At 43.2% G+C, this 19,271-nt stretch overlaps 1 protein-coding gene across 1 annotated transcript in view; it reads left to right on the top strand.

Annotated features, from left to right (window-relative positions):
* Positions 1 to 19,271, top strand: part of GPC6 (glypican 6) — an 850,247-nt gene that overhangs the window by 228,955 nt on the left and 602,021 nt on the right. The window contains exon 2 of the mRNA XM_068267917.1: positions 9,964 to 10,122. Coding sequence (XP_068124018.1) covers positions 9,964 to 10,122 — 159 coding nt within the window. The remainder of the gene's footprint in view (positions 1 to 9,963; positions 10,123 to 19,271) is intronic.

Genomic DNA, 19,271 nt, shown 5'->3' on the forward strand with positions numbered 1-19,271 from the left:
TTCTAACTTAGATAATTCCCCTTCTTCTTCTGATTAAGCTGTGTTCCTTTCTGAATATAATTTAAAAATACACCAACCCTGGATACAAACCTTATGTATTGCCCTACCTTCTGTTTCCTATTCCTTAAAATTGTAAGCCCACAAGGGCAGGGTTCTCTCGGTTTTTGTATCTAAGTTGCTGTACTGTTTTTTTTATTACAATATATTTGCCTCTATAACAATTGTTGTCTACCAAGTCTGTATTATGAACTACTGTCTGGCTGCCTAATTGTCTATTGACTAATTTAAAATGGCATAGCATTTGCTAATAGCATCTGCTTGCCAGAATATGCAGGGTCTAAAACTAACTCACTACATTCCTGCAGGAGTTGGCCCACGCAAAATGCATTGCATCTCAACAGGGGTGCTGCGTGTAGGCCTCCAGGGCTGGATTACCAACCAGGCAGCAGTCACTTGGGGGCCCCATTCAGTGTCAAAGGGGCCACATCAGCACATAATCCAGCCTTCGCTATTCTGTCAAAAGATGCCACCCGCTGCTGACTGTCTTCAGAGCCGGGCTCTCCTCCTGGGTCCCACTCCTGCTACTGTGCGCTCTGCTGCTGCCCGCTCCTCCCTCCCTTCCCACAGAGAACCACAGCTGCAGCGGGCAGGAATGATAGCAGCAGATAACAAACGCCCACTCACCTATCCGTGATACAAGCGATAGAGGTCCCATCATCCGAAACCCATCTGTCCTTCTACAGTGCAGCCGCTTGCTCGGAACTTCCTGATTCTCAGATCAGACAGGAAGTAGGAAGTAGTAATAGTAGTAGTAACAGAGCTGCAGCACTCTAGAGGAGACAGATGGTCTCCGGATGACGGGAACTCTATTGCTTGGAACGCAATAGGTGAATGCGAGTCATCTGGTGCTGTCATTTTTTCCCACTGCGACTGCCCTTCTCTGCAGGAATACCGTATTCACGGGGGTGGAGGCTGCATGGTGGATGTGGCTGTCTAGTTTGTTGGGAAATTGGTTGTTCGGTGGTGGGGGTGGTTATGTAATTCTGTCTGGGGAACGGCTTCCGGGTTGGCGGTGTCCAGAGCTTTCTGTTATTGCCAGGCTGGAGATGCAGGGGGAAAGTGCTACTGCTGTGATATCTGGCACCCTCTTTACAGGGGTGCCCCGAGTGACAACGTCCCGTCCATTCATCTCTCCCTCTGCATGTTGGCACTGCTATTCCGTGCATTGTGCACCCACAGAGGAAATCGGGCTGTTGCCCATAGCAACCAGTAGATCGGCTGCCCCGGTGTGTCCGGCATGTTACTGTGCACACAGCAGCTGCATCTTTCCATTCTAATATGGAGGGGTGGGGGGGCCCAAATCAGTTACTTTGCTTAGGGCCCCATTTAGGCTTAATCCGGCTCTGTAGGCCTCCTATGCCCCCAGGAAATGGTGAGCAGCAGCGACCCCCCCCCCCCCACATGAGCATCCACCACCCAGGGATGCCACAGCCACTCCCCTGGGAGGAGCAGAGAGACGTAGACGGCACACCCCCAGACCTGGCCAGAGCCCAGCGGGGACCATCTGTGTTACCCCCCAAAGGAAATACTACTTTCTGTAGTCTGTATTTTTATGTATGCCAATGCTATTTTGAGAGTTTCTCACTTTGCGCTACAGAAGATGGCACTATATAAATAATGATTAAAACCTCTTTTTGTGCCCATTTGGATAGTTTCCTATCGTTTGTCAGGACAGTTTTGTGGATATATAAATGGAGAAAACCCAAAATGGATGGATAAAGACATTAAAAATATCTGTGGAAAAAGACAAGGGCTCACTTCACAATTCACTTTTTTTCCTGAGTTTTCTCCCAGGTGATATTTTTACACCTTGTCAATAAAATGCCTTTCAGGCCGCCAGCAAGCAAGAAAATACTCTTTAGCACATTTTGGCACTTTTTCAATTGCAAATTACTGAAAACTTATTTTAAACGGAAAATGAACAATTATCTCCTAAGAGGAAACTCAGGAGATAAAGGCCTCGATTCATAAAAAGCAGTGCGATAAAAAAAATATATTGTCGGGAAAATACTGCACTCGGTATTCTCCCAGTCTGTGTGCTAATTCATAAAGATTTCCCCAGCTGCCTTTGAAGGTCGGTAAATTACTGCAGCCCATTGAGCGGTAGAGTAGAGCAGTGTGGCGATTCTCTCTTTTGCCCTGCACAAATGACTCCACAAATGACTCAGACAGATGACTCGCACAGACTTTCCCTGCCTGCACAAATGTCTCACTCAGATGACTCCGAAAGATGACTCGCACAGACTTTCCCTGCCTGCACAAATGATTCACACAGATGACTCAGAAAGATGACTTGCACAGACTTTCCCTGCCTGCTCAAATGACTCACACAGACGGTTCTCTGGCTCTCTCCACAGATGACTCAAACAGACTTCGGCTCTCTGCACTTTGCATTCATCAGAGGTGTCGGTAACTTGTTAACGCCTCACCAGAGATGTCGGTAACTATCGTCAGGCTTACCGCTTGTTGCATGCTTTATGAATTGACATTTGCGGACAATTTACTGACATGTTGGAGGTAACTACAGCCAAGTCGGTAATGTATCTCCCTGGTCGGTAATGTCAGCTTTTCATGCGGTAACAGCCTTTATGAATTGACACATTTCTAAGTGGTCGGGAAGTCTGCTGTTTTCAGCATTACCGCATGAGGTAATGCTGTATGAATCGAGGCCAAAGTGAATTGCATATGGCCCAACATCTTTGATGCTGTTGCTTGCATCCTCTTCAGTCGGCTACCAGAGTTCATGTGGGCATTGTGGTGGTCACAGGGATAGCGAGTTAAAGCCAGGAATATTCACCCCAGTGATGATATAAATAAAAAAGCCTAACAGAGGGTCTAGCAACTCTAGCCCTTCTTCACTGCTTGATAGTGGGTAGAAAATACATTGTCTGGCGTTGGGTTTGATCTGTGCATACCAATTGCCAAGATTGTTCTGTCCTTTCTTGTAAAGTATTAATAAATAATGTAATCCTGTAATTAAAAGCATATATTCAAGTGTCAGCAGTCACCTTCTTAATTATAAACCACAAACCCTTGTGAATTTGCATTTGCCAATAAATGACAATAATTTATACATCATTAACATAGAAGTTAAGTTGTGTCCTGTACAATGGAATGCATAATAAACAAGCCAGGATAGTGAAGCCCTTTTCTACTCAGTGAAATAATAGCTTTCTATCGCAGAGGTTTACAAAATTAAACAGTCTGTTTTGTACCGCATAAGCTATGGCAACAATAAAAAATGAAACAGTCATTAAGATGGAAGTAGTCCAAGGACTGTCACTTGTTTTCTGTGAAGCATTATTTGGTACAGACTTGCAGTGACCTCCACCTCTATGAATGATTCACAAGGACAGCTGGGTCAGAGAGTCTTGAAAATGAATGGTCCCTTTGGGAAACATCATGAAAGAAAAGTTAACCAATTATCAGTCTGCATGCAAGACATCCATTTTTTAATTGATCTCAAAGTTGTGACAGAGACTGAAGGTGCAGTAAGCCAGGACAATTAAATGAGAGTGCTTCTTGCATGCCTAATTTCATGCATCATACACCAGTGTACATAACCGCTTTGCTTTTGCGTAAGCCATTCAGGCTTTTCAGCATTCTTAGTTGTGTATAATGATGGTGATTATTATTTTACGTAGTCCTGGCAAGTTTCTTAATGGAGTGCATTAACCAGTCACATCAATCCATGCCTCTCAAGTAGTTTATATTCTGAAGTCCCTGCTGCATTAACTCTTTAGCAGCCTAAAATGTATTTAGAGGCTTGCAAGTGCACCAGGCCAATTGATTTTAGCACATTTTTATTTCTTACTTGTTATGTTTCCTTGCTTCTAATTAGTATTGCTGAATGTGTATTAATGGTCACTTGTTACTAGGGGGGCAGTGTGAGACAATAATAGAGGACTTCTGCTTTCAGTTTCTATAGTTTCTGCTAGCAGAGAGAGAGAGATTAAAGCATTCCAAGAATTTACAGCACAACGAGTTCTGCCGACTGAGGTCAAAAGCTGCTAATGGGTTAAAAGGGATATGGGCAGAGTAGAGCCAGTATTAATGAAAGACAGATAATATGACAGTATGTTTAAAGTGAACCTCCAGACTAAAAATCGACTCAGCAGCACTGAAAAGGCCTGGTGTTTCTTTAAAAGTTTCACAGCATCAGAACTTTGTTTCTCTTATACAAGCCTCATTTTTAGCTGCACAGAAGAAAACTGCCCGGGCATTTTTCTCCTGAAGCTGTGCAAAGCATGATGGGATTTCTGATATTGTTGTTCTCGTTCTGCTGTTTTGGTGCAATTTTTTATTTTTAATTAGACATTTGAAGCCTAGCGCATGCAGCTGGGAGGGGTTATCAGGACACAGAACCGTTGGAACTGTGTCTTATGCTCCCTGTCACCTTCTTTCAACCAAAAAGATGGCTGCCCCCATAAAAAAAGATGGCCGCCCCCATAAATCACAAACATTTGCCTGTTCTTTTAAAACAGGGTGGGTAAAAATTATATTACCCATCTATTCTAATTAACATAACTAATGTAACTTAATGACAGTATGTTTGTTTAGGCTGAAGTTCCGCTTTAAGATTGGGAGAAAATCTATAGATGTCTACACACAATAACTGTCGCTCATGGGGACTGTACCAGACACGAGCACTGTTGCTATGGACGGGGAAGAGGGATGATGGCATGGTGTATGATGGAGATCACTTGTTGCTGCCTCAGTTGAGTTTCATCTATCCTTTGCACAAGGCTTTAGTAAACGGGAGGAAGACAACATAAAGACCTCCACTCCATGTATATAATCCCCTTGACACAAGTGCAACCAGACTTTTATGGTCGAATGGTTTCCCACTGCTTAATCCTCGATTATGGTGCCCACTCACATCAATTTTTAGACATTTACAGTAATCCAAATCCAAATGATGATCACTTGAAGATGGATACATATGTAGCTATTCAATCAAAAGTTTAATGGCCTGGTACAACAGCTGCACGAAGGCTACTAGAGAAGCCCTGCAGCGAGTTGTTAAAACAGCAGAAGCCATTATTGGCACTGAACTGGAACTTTTGTATAATACTCGCAGCGTGAGAAGGGCCAAAAACATTATGAAGGACAACACACACCCTGAAAATGCCTTGTTTGAGCTCCTTCCATCAGGTAAACGTTGTAGATCAATCCGCACACACACAAACAGACTGAAAGACAGCTTTTTTCCCATCCGCCATTAAACTTGATGAACTCTGAATCCTCTCTGAAATAATTAACATTGTGTACAAATTGTTTAAACATCTGTAATACCTGGCATACTTGTATAATTTCTTCTCTTCCTTGTTACTATCACTATGTTCCCTATATGCACTGTGGGGTTGTCATGAAAAGTAATTTCGTTGTGTTACACAATGACAATAAAGTGAATTGAATTGAATTGAACCACTTCAGCCTACGGCCCATTTTACCTTAAAGTGAACCTCCAGACTAAAAATCTGCTCAGCAGCACTGAAACGGCTTGGTGTTTCTTTAACGGTTTCACAGCATCAGAACTTTGTTTTTCATACCCAAAGCTAATTTTTAGTGGCTTAGAAGCTAAGCTCCGCCCAGGCATTTTTCCCCTGATGCTGTGCAAAGCATGATAGGATTTCTGATATTGTTGTTCTCGTTGCCTAGCAGCTGGGAGGGGTGATCAGCACACAGGACAGTTGGAACTGTGTCTCATGCTCCCTGTTACCTCCTTTCAACCAAAAAAATGGATGCCCTCATGAAATTACAAACATTTGCCTGTTCTTTTAAAACAGGGTGGGTAAGAGATTATAGAAACATAACTAATGTGACTTAATGACAGAATGTTTGTTTAAGCTGAAGTTCCTCTTTAACGCCAAAAGCCATTTTTACCTGTCAGCGCTCCACTCATTCCTTTGGCCATACCTTTATCACTGATTCTCACACTTGAATGATCTACAGTGGCTTGCAAAAGTATTCGGCCCCCTTGAAGTTTTCCACATTTTGTCACATTACTGCCACAAACATGAATCAATTTTATTGGAATTTCATTTGAAAGACCAATACAAAGTGGTGTACACGTGAGAAGTGGAACAAAAAGCATACATGATTCCAAACATTTTTTACAAATCAATAACTGCAAAGTGAGGTGTGCGTAATTATTCAGCCCCCTGAGTCAATACTTTGTAGAACCACTTTTTGCTGCAATTATAGCTTCCTGTCTTTTAGGGTATGTCTCTACCAGCTTTGCACATCTAGAGACTGAAATCCTTGCCCATTCTTCTTTGCAAAACAGCTCCAGCTCAGTCAGATTAGATGGACAGCATTTGTAAACAGCGGTTTTCAGATCTTGCCACAGATTCTCGACTGGATTTAGATCTAGACTTTGACTGGGCCATTCTAAAACATGAATATGTTTTGTTTTAAACCATTCCATTGTTGCCCTGGCTTTATGTTTAGGGTCGTTGTCCTGCTGGAAGGTGAACCTCCGCCCCAGTCTCAAGTCTTTTGCAGTCTCCAAGAGGTTTTCTTCCAAGATTGCCCTGTATTTGGCTCCATCCATCTTCCTATCAACTTTGACCAGCGTCCCTGTCCCTGCTAAAGAGAAACAACCCCAGATCATGATACTGCCACCACCATATTTGACAGTCAGGATGGTGTGTTCAGAGTGATGTGCAGTGTTAGTTTTCTGCCACACATAGCGTTTTGCATTTTGGCCAAAAAGTTTCATTTTGCTCTCATCCGACCAGAACACCTTCTTCCACATGTTTGCTGTGCCCTACACATGGCTTGTGGCAAACTGCAAATGGGACTTCTAATGCTTTTCTGTTAACAATGGCTTTCTTCTTGCCACTCTTCCATAAGAGCCAACTTTGTGCAGTGCACGACTAATATTTGTCCTATAGACAGATTCCCCCACCTGAGCTGTAGATCTCTGCAGTTCGTCCAGAGTCACCATGGGCCCCTTGACTGCATTTCTGATTAGCGCTCTCCTTGTTCGGCCTACGAGTTTAGGTGGATGGCCTTGTCTTGGTAGGTTTAGAGTTGTGCCATGCTCCTTCCATTTCTGAATGATTGCTTGAACAGTGCTCTGTGGGATGTTCAAGGCTTTGGAAATCTTTTTGTAGCCTAAGCCTGCTTTAAATTTCTCTAACTTTATCCCTGACCTGTGTGGTGTGTTCTTTGGACTTCATGGTGTTGTTGCTCCCAAGATTCTCTTAGACAACCTATTGGTCTTTCACGTGAAATTCCAATAAAATTGATTCATGTTTGTGGCAGTAATGTGACAAAATGTGGAAAACTTCAAGGGGGCCGAATACTTTTGCAAGCCACTGTATATCTTGTTTTTTTCCCCCCACAAATTAAGCTTTTTGTGGGCAATACTTATTTTCAGTAAGTACTTAATTTTCTATGCATTTTATAGGCAAATTCAAGAAAAACCATGAAATACAGTACACTTTCTCCAATTCTATCCCCTATAGTTTTTAAATATGCATTGCTACTTTAAATAAAACCCACCCATTTTATTTGCCCATTATTCCCAGCTATCAGAACATTTAAATGATGTCCCTAGTACAATTTATGGCGCCGATATATTATTTTTATTTATTTATACTTTTTTTTTTTAAATGTGTGCGATTGGTTACCGGCAGGGAAGGGTTGGCTTTGGGGATTACTTTGATTATTTATTTTATTGAAGGTGTGTGGAGTCTGCAGTTTAACTTTTTGCCACTAGATGGCGCTAGAAACACAATCCTGATCTATCAGGAAGTGTTTCATTTTTTTACACGTTCTTTTCACTATGTTCTTATGAATGGACATGGCCCCTGATTGAGGTCATGTCCATTCATGACAGGCACTGCAATTGGTTCGGGGAAGCCTTGCTTCCCTTCCTTAAATGCCGACATGGAAATACCAGATACCAGTGCGCGCACCTGCTGCTTAAACACTGGACGCATATACGCATCCAGTCAGACTTAAGGTGGCCACACACGATACAATAAAATGATCCGATTTTATGGCAATTCGATAAAAACGATCGAATCTCCTAAAAAAAAAATTCGAAAGCTTTTTTTTCATTTGACTGAATAATCCGATCGGATTTCCAGTTTTTTTTTTTTTTTTTTTATCGATCCGGAATGCTGGAAATTTTTCTTCAATTTTTCTAAAGATTGTATGATGTGTGTTAGATTTTCAATTTACACACCCTAGCAATTTTCTGAGAGTTTCCAATCATTTTTATCATAATTGGGGGAAATTAAACATATGTGTGTGGTACATTGGTCAGATTTTTGAAATGTTACAATCAGTCAGAAAAATTGATTGCAGTTCTTGAATTGAACAGATATTTAAAAAATTGTATAGTGTGTGGCCATCTTTAAGCAGTGCCTATCTGGACTATAGTCGTCCAGTTACGCTGAAGTGGTTAAGCAGAAATCTATTAAGCATGAATCGAGCTGCAAGCATGGCACTCTCCATTTTTCATCAATCCCCTACCACTCCTGCTCACTCCTCTCAAAGATCCAATCAGGCTTTCAATCGGTAAACTACCTAAAATCAATTGGAAGTGAATTGATTGGATATGTTGGAACAGCAGATGCCCAATGTTGTTGAATTGACCGGGAATCTATCACAAAAATGGATTTGTGTATGGCCAGCATTAGAGCTATAAAAGCTTTCATATTATACGTGACATGTAGCTTCCCATTGCTTGTTTACAACATGCTCACTAGGAGATATTACTAAAAGACAAAATGGGCCGATCCAATTCACTTTTTCTCCTAAGTTCTAGGTGGCATTTTCACATTTTCAATAAAATGCCTTTTAAGGCACAAGCAAGCAAGGAAATACTCAGAATAGTTTTTACGGTACTTTCCACCTAAATTTTGGTATTGTTTTCAATTGCAGAATGCTTAAAAGTTATTTTAAACAGAACATAAAAAAATATGTACTCTAGGAGAAAACCTAGGAGAAAAGGTGGATTAGATCAATCTCAATGTGTTTTGTGTAAAACTAACGGGCAGCATGGTTCTTGCCTTTCAATAGTGATTTTTAATAAAGAAATAAACATACAGAGCAGAAATAGATGCCACTGAGTGAGTTTAAGCTTCAAAACTATATTTTTTTTACTCTTTCTAGCAAATAAAGAATATAGGATTGCAGGAAGGTCCTATGCACTTGTTTGTCTCCCTAAGTTTTTCTCCCCTTACGTTCACTTTTACTGAGATGGTCAAAACTTCCAAATGGTTTATGAAGAGGCCAGGAGAAGACAAGGATTCCTTCTCTCTATGGTGATGTTGGTTATAAGCTGGTTATAAAAGCTATACAGATTTTTTTTTAATCATTATTATATCCTGCCACTAAAGGTTACGTCTCAGTACAGAGATCCTTTATACCAGAAAATATTAATAAAATACCTACTGTCTAACTGCAAAGATTTCCATTACTGCAGTTGATCATCGGAAAATACTGCCATTGCAGAAGTAACGGAATGCACAGTAAAATGGTACAGAGCACTGTTTTCATGCTATCATGTACAGACTCACCATTAGGGATGATCAAAGATGTGAAGATACTTATGAGTTTATAGAAATGTATGTACATTTTTATGCAAATATATGCAGCTTGAAATTGGACCAATCCGTTTAAACCTGGGTGTGACTTGATTGGTCCAACCTAAAGATGCAGATATTTGCATACAATTTACATACATTAAACTCAGACGTTTTTGCATATCATTGATCATCCCTACTCACCATATGTTACACACACATTTTAAATATCGTGTTCATCTTATCAGTTTACGTAATTTTCTCATACAACATAGGAACCACCAAAGATGAGCAGCGTGAGTGACATCTGTTATGTAGACTGTAAAATGATAAGGGTTTTTCCTTCATGTTTCTTCAGGGGAACATCTACGTGTCTGTGCTCAGGAATACACATGCTGCACTACAGAAATGGAGGATAAACTCAGTCACCAAAGTAAACTGGAATTTGAAAACCTAGTGCAAGAAACCAGCCACTTTGTTCGCTCGACTTTCACAATATGGCACAGAAAGTTTGATGGTAAGTTGGTCTTTTTAATTGGCTCACAGTGATCGGAATGTGATTTACATGGAGCTAAGCGGAATTCAGCAGCAATAGCAGCAGGAGTGTGGAGACGAGAGATTGAAATCTACAACCTAGCAGAGATAAAAGGGTCCATAGGGCATACATTCTAATCAGCTGCATCCAGAAAAGGTTAAGGCAAACCTGTAACAAACAAACAAACAAACAAACAATAATATTTAGATACGCACCAAGGCAAGCCTCTGGAAGATCCACGGGCTTCTAATATCCTCCGCCATCCAACCTCAGGGACCTTTTTTTTACTTCATGGCCACACTTCCCTCCATGTGTAAGTATGGCCACACTGCGCCTGCATGAGTCCTGTCTGCTCGTGTACTGCACAAGTACAGACCGTACTTGCACAGGCCCAGGCTCAAATATCACTGTGTGTCTCCTATATGATATAGTTAACTGACATTTTTTATCGTAACAACCAACAATTTATACAGGAATATCATGATAACTAACAAGGTTGCCCAAACTTTCGCATCCCACTGTAAATGTATAGTCAAACAGAAGCAATCTAATGAAAGAGTTACCAGTAATATCTGTGTCTATATGAGTTGTTTTGCATCCTAATGTGTTTGGAATGGAAGCCGGGCCAGCTTCATATATTTTTAGTTGGAGGGGCTGTGCTGGTGCTTGCTTAAGTGGTTGGGTAACTGCTGTAGCCAAGTAATCTATTAGGCTCTGCTGAGGTTTTTTTTTTTAATATTGGGGGGGGGGGGCAATGCTGGTACCTTCATTTACTGTTGTTTGTGCAATGCAAATTACATGTTTAATTTCCAACTTTCCCATCATTTGAGGCAACCCTGGAAGCAGCAGGTTGCTTCCAGGCTCTTTTTATCATTGCACCCTCATATCCATCCACGGGAGTGCCTAATCTGCCGTAAAGCCACCAAGTGCTTTTCTGCATGCTTGCAGAAAATCATTTGAGCGAGATCCTGGGCTGCCAGTTCAGACGCCCATCTGAACCGGACCTAAAATAGTGGATGTAGCCGTCAACTGGCTCCTATGCAAAAGTGATTGGTGATCCCTGCCCCACCCTTCTTCCTCACCTTCCATAGGTGAAAAGGTATGACCCCAGAGCAAAAGCATGTAGTGGCCAGTGAAGTGAGAACATACAGTATAGGATGCACATTGATTGGTAAAATATTATACAATGTTTAATTTATGGCTAACAGGCAGATAACACCTACAGGAAAATGCATACATTCATGTGTGATGCTGATGGTTAGAATATTGGAAACATTGGTAATATTCTGATACAGTAATTCTGCAAGCAGCTTTGTAACAGTCTCCTACCCCTAAACAAAGCTCTTTTTTATTTTCTAATCCTCCCCACCCCCTTATTTTGTGGCATGCACAGTCAGCCTCCATATTTCTCTTACCTTGGGTTCTCTTTAAGAGTGGTAAGCTATAGTGGCCTGTTTGCAAATATAATGCACATAGTACTTTCTGCCAATTTCGCCCACTTCCAAGTTGCATATAGTTTGCATTAATGCTACATGCAAGCCATTATAATTAGCATTTCATTGAACAACTCTGCCTATGGATAGTATTTACTTTTACTAGATGCTTGCATTCATACTCTAAATGTAGCATAATCACTGTAAACAATGAAAGCAAGCTTTTGATGTTGTTTGGCATTGTCACACCATATATGTATATCAACTTTGTATTTGTTAATATAACTCTAGAAAGGACATATTTTATGCCAGGTATTGATTGATAGTCCTTTTGAATTATGTTCCTATTATGTGAATAGTCATATATCAAATGTGTTTATAGAATTATGTTGAATCCATGTTGACATTTTAAACATATCCTCTATTGTAATAACATTCAGCTCAGCATCATGAATAATTCCTAAATATGTCAAGAGACAGACTGCAGAAATGACATTTGGTAAAGTTTAATAGCAGAATGTAGAAATGTACTCACATTAACCTCTAAAAGGCAAAAAATATATACTCTCTCATATTAGTCATCTTTAGGCCTCTTGCACACTGCAAGCAATTCAGATTCAGATTCCGCTTTTTAATCTGTTTTTACTTCCGATTCAGATTCAGATTTGCAGTTTGCTCCCTGCACACTGCAAATCTGAATCTGAATCGGAGGTAAAAACTGATTAAAAAGCGGAATCTGAATCGGAATCGCTTGCAGTGTGCAAGAAGCCTTAACCAGCCTGGCGTTCTATTAAGATTGCCAGGCTGGCGACCTGACGGGTTTTTTTTAATTAAAAAAAAACTATCGCATGCAGCCAACTAAAAGTTGGCTGCATGAAAGCCCACTAGAGGGCGCTCCTGATGCGTACTTCTGATCGCCTCCGGCGATCAGAAGTAACCAGAAAGGCCGCGATGAGCGTCCTTTCTTGTTTCGCTTTCCTCGTCGCCATGGCGACATGGACGTCAGCCGACGTCCTGACGTCAGCAGCCTCCGATCCAGCCCTTAGCGCTAGCCGGAACTGTTTGGTCTGGCTGCGCTGGGCTCGGGCAGCTGGGGGGACCCTCTTTCGCTGCTGCACGCAGCGGATCGCCGCGCTGCGGCAGCGATCAGGTAGCACACACGGCTGGCAAAGTGCCGGCTGCGTGTGCACCTTTTTATTTGATAAAAATCGGCCCAGTAGGGCCTGAGCGGCAGCCTCCGGTGGTAATGGACGAGCTGAGCTCATCCGTACTGCCAGGCTGGTAGGATACCCGAAGTGACATGTGACATGATGAGATAGACATGTGTTTGCACAGTGCCTAGCTCACAAATATCTATGCTGTGTTCCTTTTTTTATTTCTCTGCCTGAAAGAGTTAAATATCAGGTATGTAAGTGGCTGACTCAGTCCTGACTCAGACAGGAAGTGACTACAGTGTGACCCTCACTGATAAGAAATTCCAACTATAAAACACTTTCCTAGCAGAAAATGGCTTCCGAGAGCAAGAAAGAGGTAAAAAGGGGAATTTCTTATCAGTGAGGGTCACACTGTAGATACCTCCTGACTAAGTCACCCACTTACATCAGAATCAGCTTTATTCACCAAAAATGCGGAATGACGTACCCGGAATTGTTTTTGGTACACATGGCATGGCAGTCGAACATATACAAACATAGCAAACATATATAACATAGCAAACATAGCATGTACTGCATCAAAGATAACATAACACACATGGAGTGAGCCTAGGGAACATGCATTCAGGGCAAGGGCCAGGGGATGGCTGAACTGGTCATGGGGGGCTCGAGGTTGAGTTCAGAAGGTGTACCGCCTGAGGGAAGAAGGTATTCCAGTGTCTGGTGGTTCTGGATGGAATGGCTCTGAAACGGCGGTCCAGTGGGAGAAGCTTGAAGAAGCGGTTGCCGGGGTGGGAGGGGTCTTGCGAGATCTTGATGGCTCTTGTCCTCATTCTGGTAGTGTGGAGAAGATCAAGGGGCGGCAGGGGCACTCCGATGATCTTTTCTGCGGTGCTGATTACTCTATGCAGTTTATACTTGTCCTTAGCAGATGCCCCTGCATGCCAGACGATGAGGGAGGAGCACAGGATGGATTCCACGGTAGCCGTGTAAAAGCTCTTAAGCAGTTCACGCGGGATGCCGAATTTTTTTCAGCTGGCGCAAGAAAAATAGCCGCTGCTGTGCCTTCTTCTGGATTTTGGTGGTGTTCTCCCCCCATCTTAGGTCATTAGTAATGGATGTGCCGAGGAATCTAACGCACGGAACCCTGGAGACCTCGGTCTCCCCAATGTGAACTGGAAGGAGGGGGGGCGGGCGCTTTCTATAGTCCACAATCAGTTCAACAGTCTTTGCTGCATTGAGGACGAGATTGTTGTCTTTGCACCAGTTGCAGATCCTGTCTATCTCATAACGATAGGCATGCTCGCTATTCCTGCTGATGAGGCCGATGATTGTTGTGTCATCTGCGAATTTAATGATCTTGACAGAGTCATCGGTTGAGGTGCAGTTGTTGGTGTATAAAGAGAACAGGAGCGGGGACAAAACACACCCTTGCGGTGCTCCTGTGTTAGTTGTTCGCTCGCTGGAGTAGCAATTGCCAAGCTTAACCTTCTGCGATCTGTTTGAAAGGAAGTCTCTAATCCACCTGCAGAGGTAGGGGGCTACTGTCAGCTGTGCAAGGTTGGCAAGCAGGATGTCTGGGCAGATGGTATTGAACGCAGAACTGAATTCCAGGAACAGGAGGTTCCGTGATGTATGCCAGACTGATGTTGATGGCATCCTCTACCAACCTATTGGCCCTGTAGGCGAATTGATGTGAGTCCAGGAGGGTGTTCATGGATAGCTTCAGCGAGGCAAGAATGAGCCGCTCAAAGATCTTCATGATGGTGGGGGTTAGGGCTACTGGTCTGAAATTATTGTGATCTGTGTTCCCCGGTTTTTTGGAGACTGGGATGATCGTGGATCTCTTAAAGCAGAAGGGGACCTTGCCTTCTGTTAGAGACCTGTTGAAGATGGAGGTGAGGACAGGAGCTAGCTGGACTGCACACGTTCTCAGACAGATTGACGACACGCCATCCGGGCCTGAAGCTTTCCTGGGGTTGAGTTTGCGCAGGTGACGTAGCACCTCCACTTCTTGGACTGCCTCTGAAGCTGCGGGACCACTGTCCTTTAAGTTAGGTGGAGGGGAGTGCGCTTCTCTAGCCATGGCCCCGGAGATTCCAGGCTGCTTGGGACTTTGCTCAAACCTGCAATAGAAGTCATTGAGTTCGTCAGCCAGCTGGGTGCTAGGTGGCGTTTGCCTGGGGAGGGGGGCTTGAAGTTTGTAACTGCCCTCAGGCCTTTCCAGACCTCACGTGAGTTGTTGGACTGAAGGCTCAGCCTCAGCTTGTCCGAGTAGGCCTTCTTTGCATGCTTCAGTTCCCAATTTAGGGCATTCCTGGCAGCTCTGAACTCTTCAAGGGAGCCAGACTTGTGCGCTACCTCCTTCAGTTTCCTGAGCTGGCGCAGCTTGCTGCTAAACCAAGGCTTTTTGTTGGGGTACACCTTGAAGGTCTTGGTTGTGATGCATGTGTCCTCACAGAAACTGATATAGGAGGTGATGTTCTCAGTCCATTCCTCCAGGGTGGGGGCCGCCAAGGCTGACCAGTCCGTGCAATCAAAGCATGCCTGGAGCTCATGCTTAGCCTCCTCAGACCACCTTTTGGATGAACGGATGGCAGGTTTGACGGTGTCTAGGTGTCTCCTGTAGGTGGGGATCAGGTGGATTAGGCAATGGTCGGAGTTCCCCAGGGCAGCGCCTTGAGCAGCCTTGCACGCATTCTTGTGGGCAGTGTAACAGTGGTCGAGGGTGCGGTCGTTCCTGGTGGGACAGGTCACATGCTGCTTGTACTGAGGCAGTTCTAGGTTCAGTTTTGCATTGTTGAAGTCCCCCAGTATGATGAGGAGGGCCCCTGGGAGGAGGGTTTCGCACCTAGAGATGCAGTTGCTCAGGATATGTAGGGCCTGCTTGGTGTTTTGTGTCAGGGGGATGTAGACTCCGACGAGAACAAAGGATGTGATCTCTATGGGCGAGTACCTGATATTTAACTCTTTCAGGCAGAGAAAGAAAAAAGGAACACAGCATAGTTATTTGTGTGCTAGGCACTGTACAAACACGTCTATCTCATCATGCCACTTGTCACTTTGGGTATCCTTTAACTACCTTGCAATATATATGACCATATTCACATTCTTTATTAAAGTTGAACTTAAACATTTAGTAACCTTATATAACCCTTAAAGTGTTTATGTAGTTATACTGAAATATGTTTAAATAAAATAACTTAAAATGAGCCTTGCATCAATAATGCAATCTACTTGGATTACGGCTTGTTTTTTGTTTCCTTTTTCTCCTCCTCCTTTTTAAAATGCTGCCTACCTGGCCTTTAGCAGATCCTTTGAGGCTAATGCATGTAATAGCCTCAGGATGAAAATGTAGATGTTTTCACTCAGGTGTGACACTTCTGGCTTTGTGTTTCTTCCACTGTGACTCAGAGACTTTTAAAAACAAAACATTCACACAACAGCCAAGCAGTTGCATTTTAACAGGAAATAAGTGTGTCATTTTCACATATATGTCACCATAGGTCTCCTTTAACTACAGTGAGGTAACATAAAGACAACACCTCCCCCACCCCCACACACCTTTCCCAGAATACCATATCATCTAACTGGTTAATTGCTATTCTCTAAAAATCAGATACAGAATAAGGAAATATATGTGCTGACACCTGACTTTCACCTGAAACAACCATGGATTATCTTATAGATCAGTGACTTTCAACAATTTAACAGCATGAACCCCTTTGTGAATGAGTTTATTAGTAAATAGAGAGGGCCGAACGGTTCGCCCGCAGACGGTTCCCGGCGAACTTCCATGGTTTGCGATCGCGGAGAACCGCAAACTTTCGCCCCCATAGTGTATCATGAGTCAACTTCGACCCTCTACATCACAGTCAGCAGGCACATTGTAGCCAATTAGGCTACACTCCCTCCTGGAGCCCCACACCCCCTTATAAAAGGCAGGCAGCGTCAGGCATTGGACTCACTCATGTGCCTGCATTCATTAGAGAAGGGAAAGCTGCTGCAGACTCTCATAAGGAAAGCTTAGTTAGGCTCTTGTAGGCTTGTTAGCTTGCTCCTTGCTTATTCTTATTGCTAAAGAAGCACCCCTCAACCGCTCTTTTAAGAGCTAATCTTGTTCTTGTGATCAATTTTTTTTTGTGTGTGTGTGTGTGTGTCCCACTGACACTTGTGTTGCATAGACAGCCTTGGTAATTACTACTGTGTGTGCCACTGCTACGCCCAGCACATTCAGTGACTACCTATGTGTGTGACAGGTGCACATTGTAATACCCATCACTGCATATACCTACCTGTTGTTCACTTCAGTCAGTGCACCCACCTACCTATGTGAGCGCACACAGCGTCACTGTGCCTGTCCAGTACCTGTCTGTGTTTGACAGGTGCACATTGTAATACCCATCACTGCATATACCTACCTGTTGTTCACTTCAGTCAGTGCACCCACCTACCTACGTTAGCGCACGCAGTGTCACTGTACCTGCTCGATACCTGTGTGTGTGTGACAGGTGTACATTTGTAATACCAGTCATTGCATAATTGTTCACAGTACCTTTGTGACCGCACGCTGTGTAATATACCACTCCGAGCATACCTGTTAACTGCACCTGTGTGACAGCTGCACATTGTATTGTAATACCAGTCATTGCATACCTTTCACTGCATCTGTGACTGCACATTGTATTATACCTGGCAGTCAGTGCATACCATTCACTTGAATGGATGGTGGACTTGCCCTCCATAACAGATTCTCGTTAAAGGTAGTAAAGTCAATCAATGTCATATACAGCAGGGCCTCAAAAGTCCTCCTGTATTGTTATTTTTTGTCACTACCTCAGGACTTGCATGCCATGCCTGCTGCCTTCCTTGGATGTGTGGTGGTAGCCGTTTCTCAGGCTCCAACTCCGGACTGGAATCGAACCCTGACTCCCCGGCCGTACGCTTTCTTTAACAATGGTAGAAAAAGAACCATTGGCAGTATGAGCAGCGATGGACTACTGGGTGCGCAGGCTTGACCTGTGGCCAGAGCTGTCACAATTTGCCATCAAACTTCTGTCTTGCCCTGCCTCAAGCGTCCTGTCAGAAAGGACCTTCACTGCAGCTGGAGGCATTGTCACTGAGAAGAGAAGTTGCCTAAGTCACAAAAGTGTTCAGTACCTGACCTTTATCAAAATGAATGAGGCATGGATCCCGGAGGGCTACTGCCCACCCCAAGACTAAGTCAGTCCCCACACACAGCATCTCTGCCTGCACGCCGTGTGACTGCCTGCCCCTTCTAAGACTAAGTCGCTCCCCACACAGCACCTCTGCCCGCAGGCCGCTTCACTGTCTTCTCCGCCACCACCAACAGGGTCCAGGACTCCACTATAATAATTTTTCTGGTGCATGTACATGCCTGCCTAATTTTTCTGGCTGCACTGCAGCTGCAACAACAAAACAAAAGGCATGTACATGTACCAATTCCCCTTCGTGATCATTAACTTGCCGCGGTGAAGGGGCTTGCGTATCACAATGAAGCAATGACCGCCGGCTATTTGAGTGTCCCGGGCGGGGGGAGGGGTGGTTCGAAGATAATAGGGTCGTTGCTTCATTGTGGACAGACCAAATTTGATCAGCTGGACATTTACTGTTGTTCTATCATTGAGCTACCACAGCCCGGCGACCATATGGGCTTGAAAACCGCATCGGCCTGCACTCTCACCATGGTGCGCACCAGTCCAGCACGGCCGTCATTACACAAACAGCTGTTTGCGGTGCGTTACACAGTGAGTTTGGTGTGTCAGTGTGAAGCAGTACTCTAATTACACTCCCTGATTGATGTATACACATGCAAGATGTTTTAAAGCACTTTAGGCCTGAAATTTAGCATTTAATGTGATTTCTGCCCTTAAAACACTGCTTTGCATCAAATCCAGATTTCCCTGGGACTTTTGGCGTCAATCCCACTCCGCCATGCCCCCCTCCAGGTGTTAGACCCCTTGAAACATCTTTTCCATCACTTTTCTGGCCAACATAAGTGTTTCTAGTTTTCAAAGTTTGCCTCCCCATTGAAGTCTATTACGGTTCGGGCCATCTCTACTAGTAAACTCAGTTGAGCAAGTTCTCAAGTACCCAATGACACATGTCGTCATACAGATTATACTGTATGTACAGTATGTTTGTTATGAGTACTTCATAATTCATGCATGCTTTTATATATATGTATTTAAGTGTGTTTATATACTATCATTTGTAACTCAAAATGTACAGCAAAAAAATTCACTTTAACAAGACACTAAGACTGAGACACTAATTACCTCCCCTGTGCATGTTTATGGTTTTCTACAAAACATGCACTGTTGGTGGTACTTGAGGACAGAGTTGGAAAGCCCTGCTCTAGGACAACAAAAGTCTGCCTGTTCAAAGTCTTAGAGGAAAACTGCATCAAAGTATTAGTTCCTATTTTATTATTATTATTATTATTATTATTATTATTATTATTATTATTATTATTATTATTATTATAAAATAGGAACTGTAATAACATACAGTAGAATGCAAT

This window comes from Hyperolius riggenbachi, chromosome 2, assembly GCF_040937935.1.
Source record: "Hyperolius riggenbachi isolate aHypRig1 chromosome 2, aHypRig1.pri, whole genome shotgun sequence".
Classification (NCBI taxonomy): Eukaryota; Metazoa; Chordata; class Amphibia; order Anura; family Hyperoliidae; genus Hyperolius; species Hyperolius riggenbachi.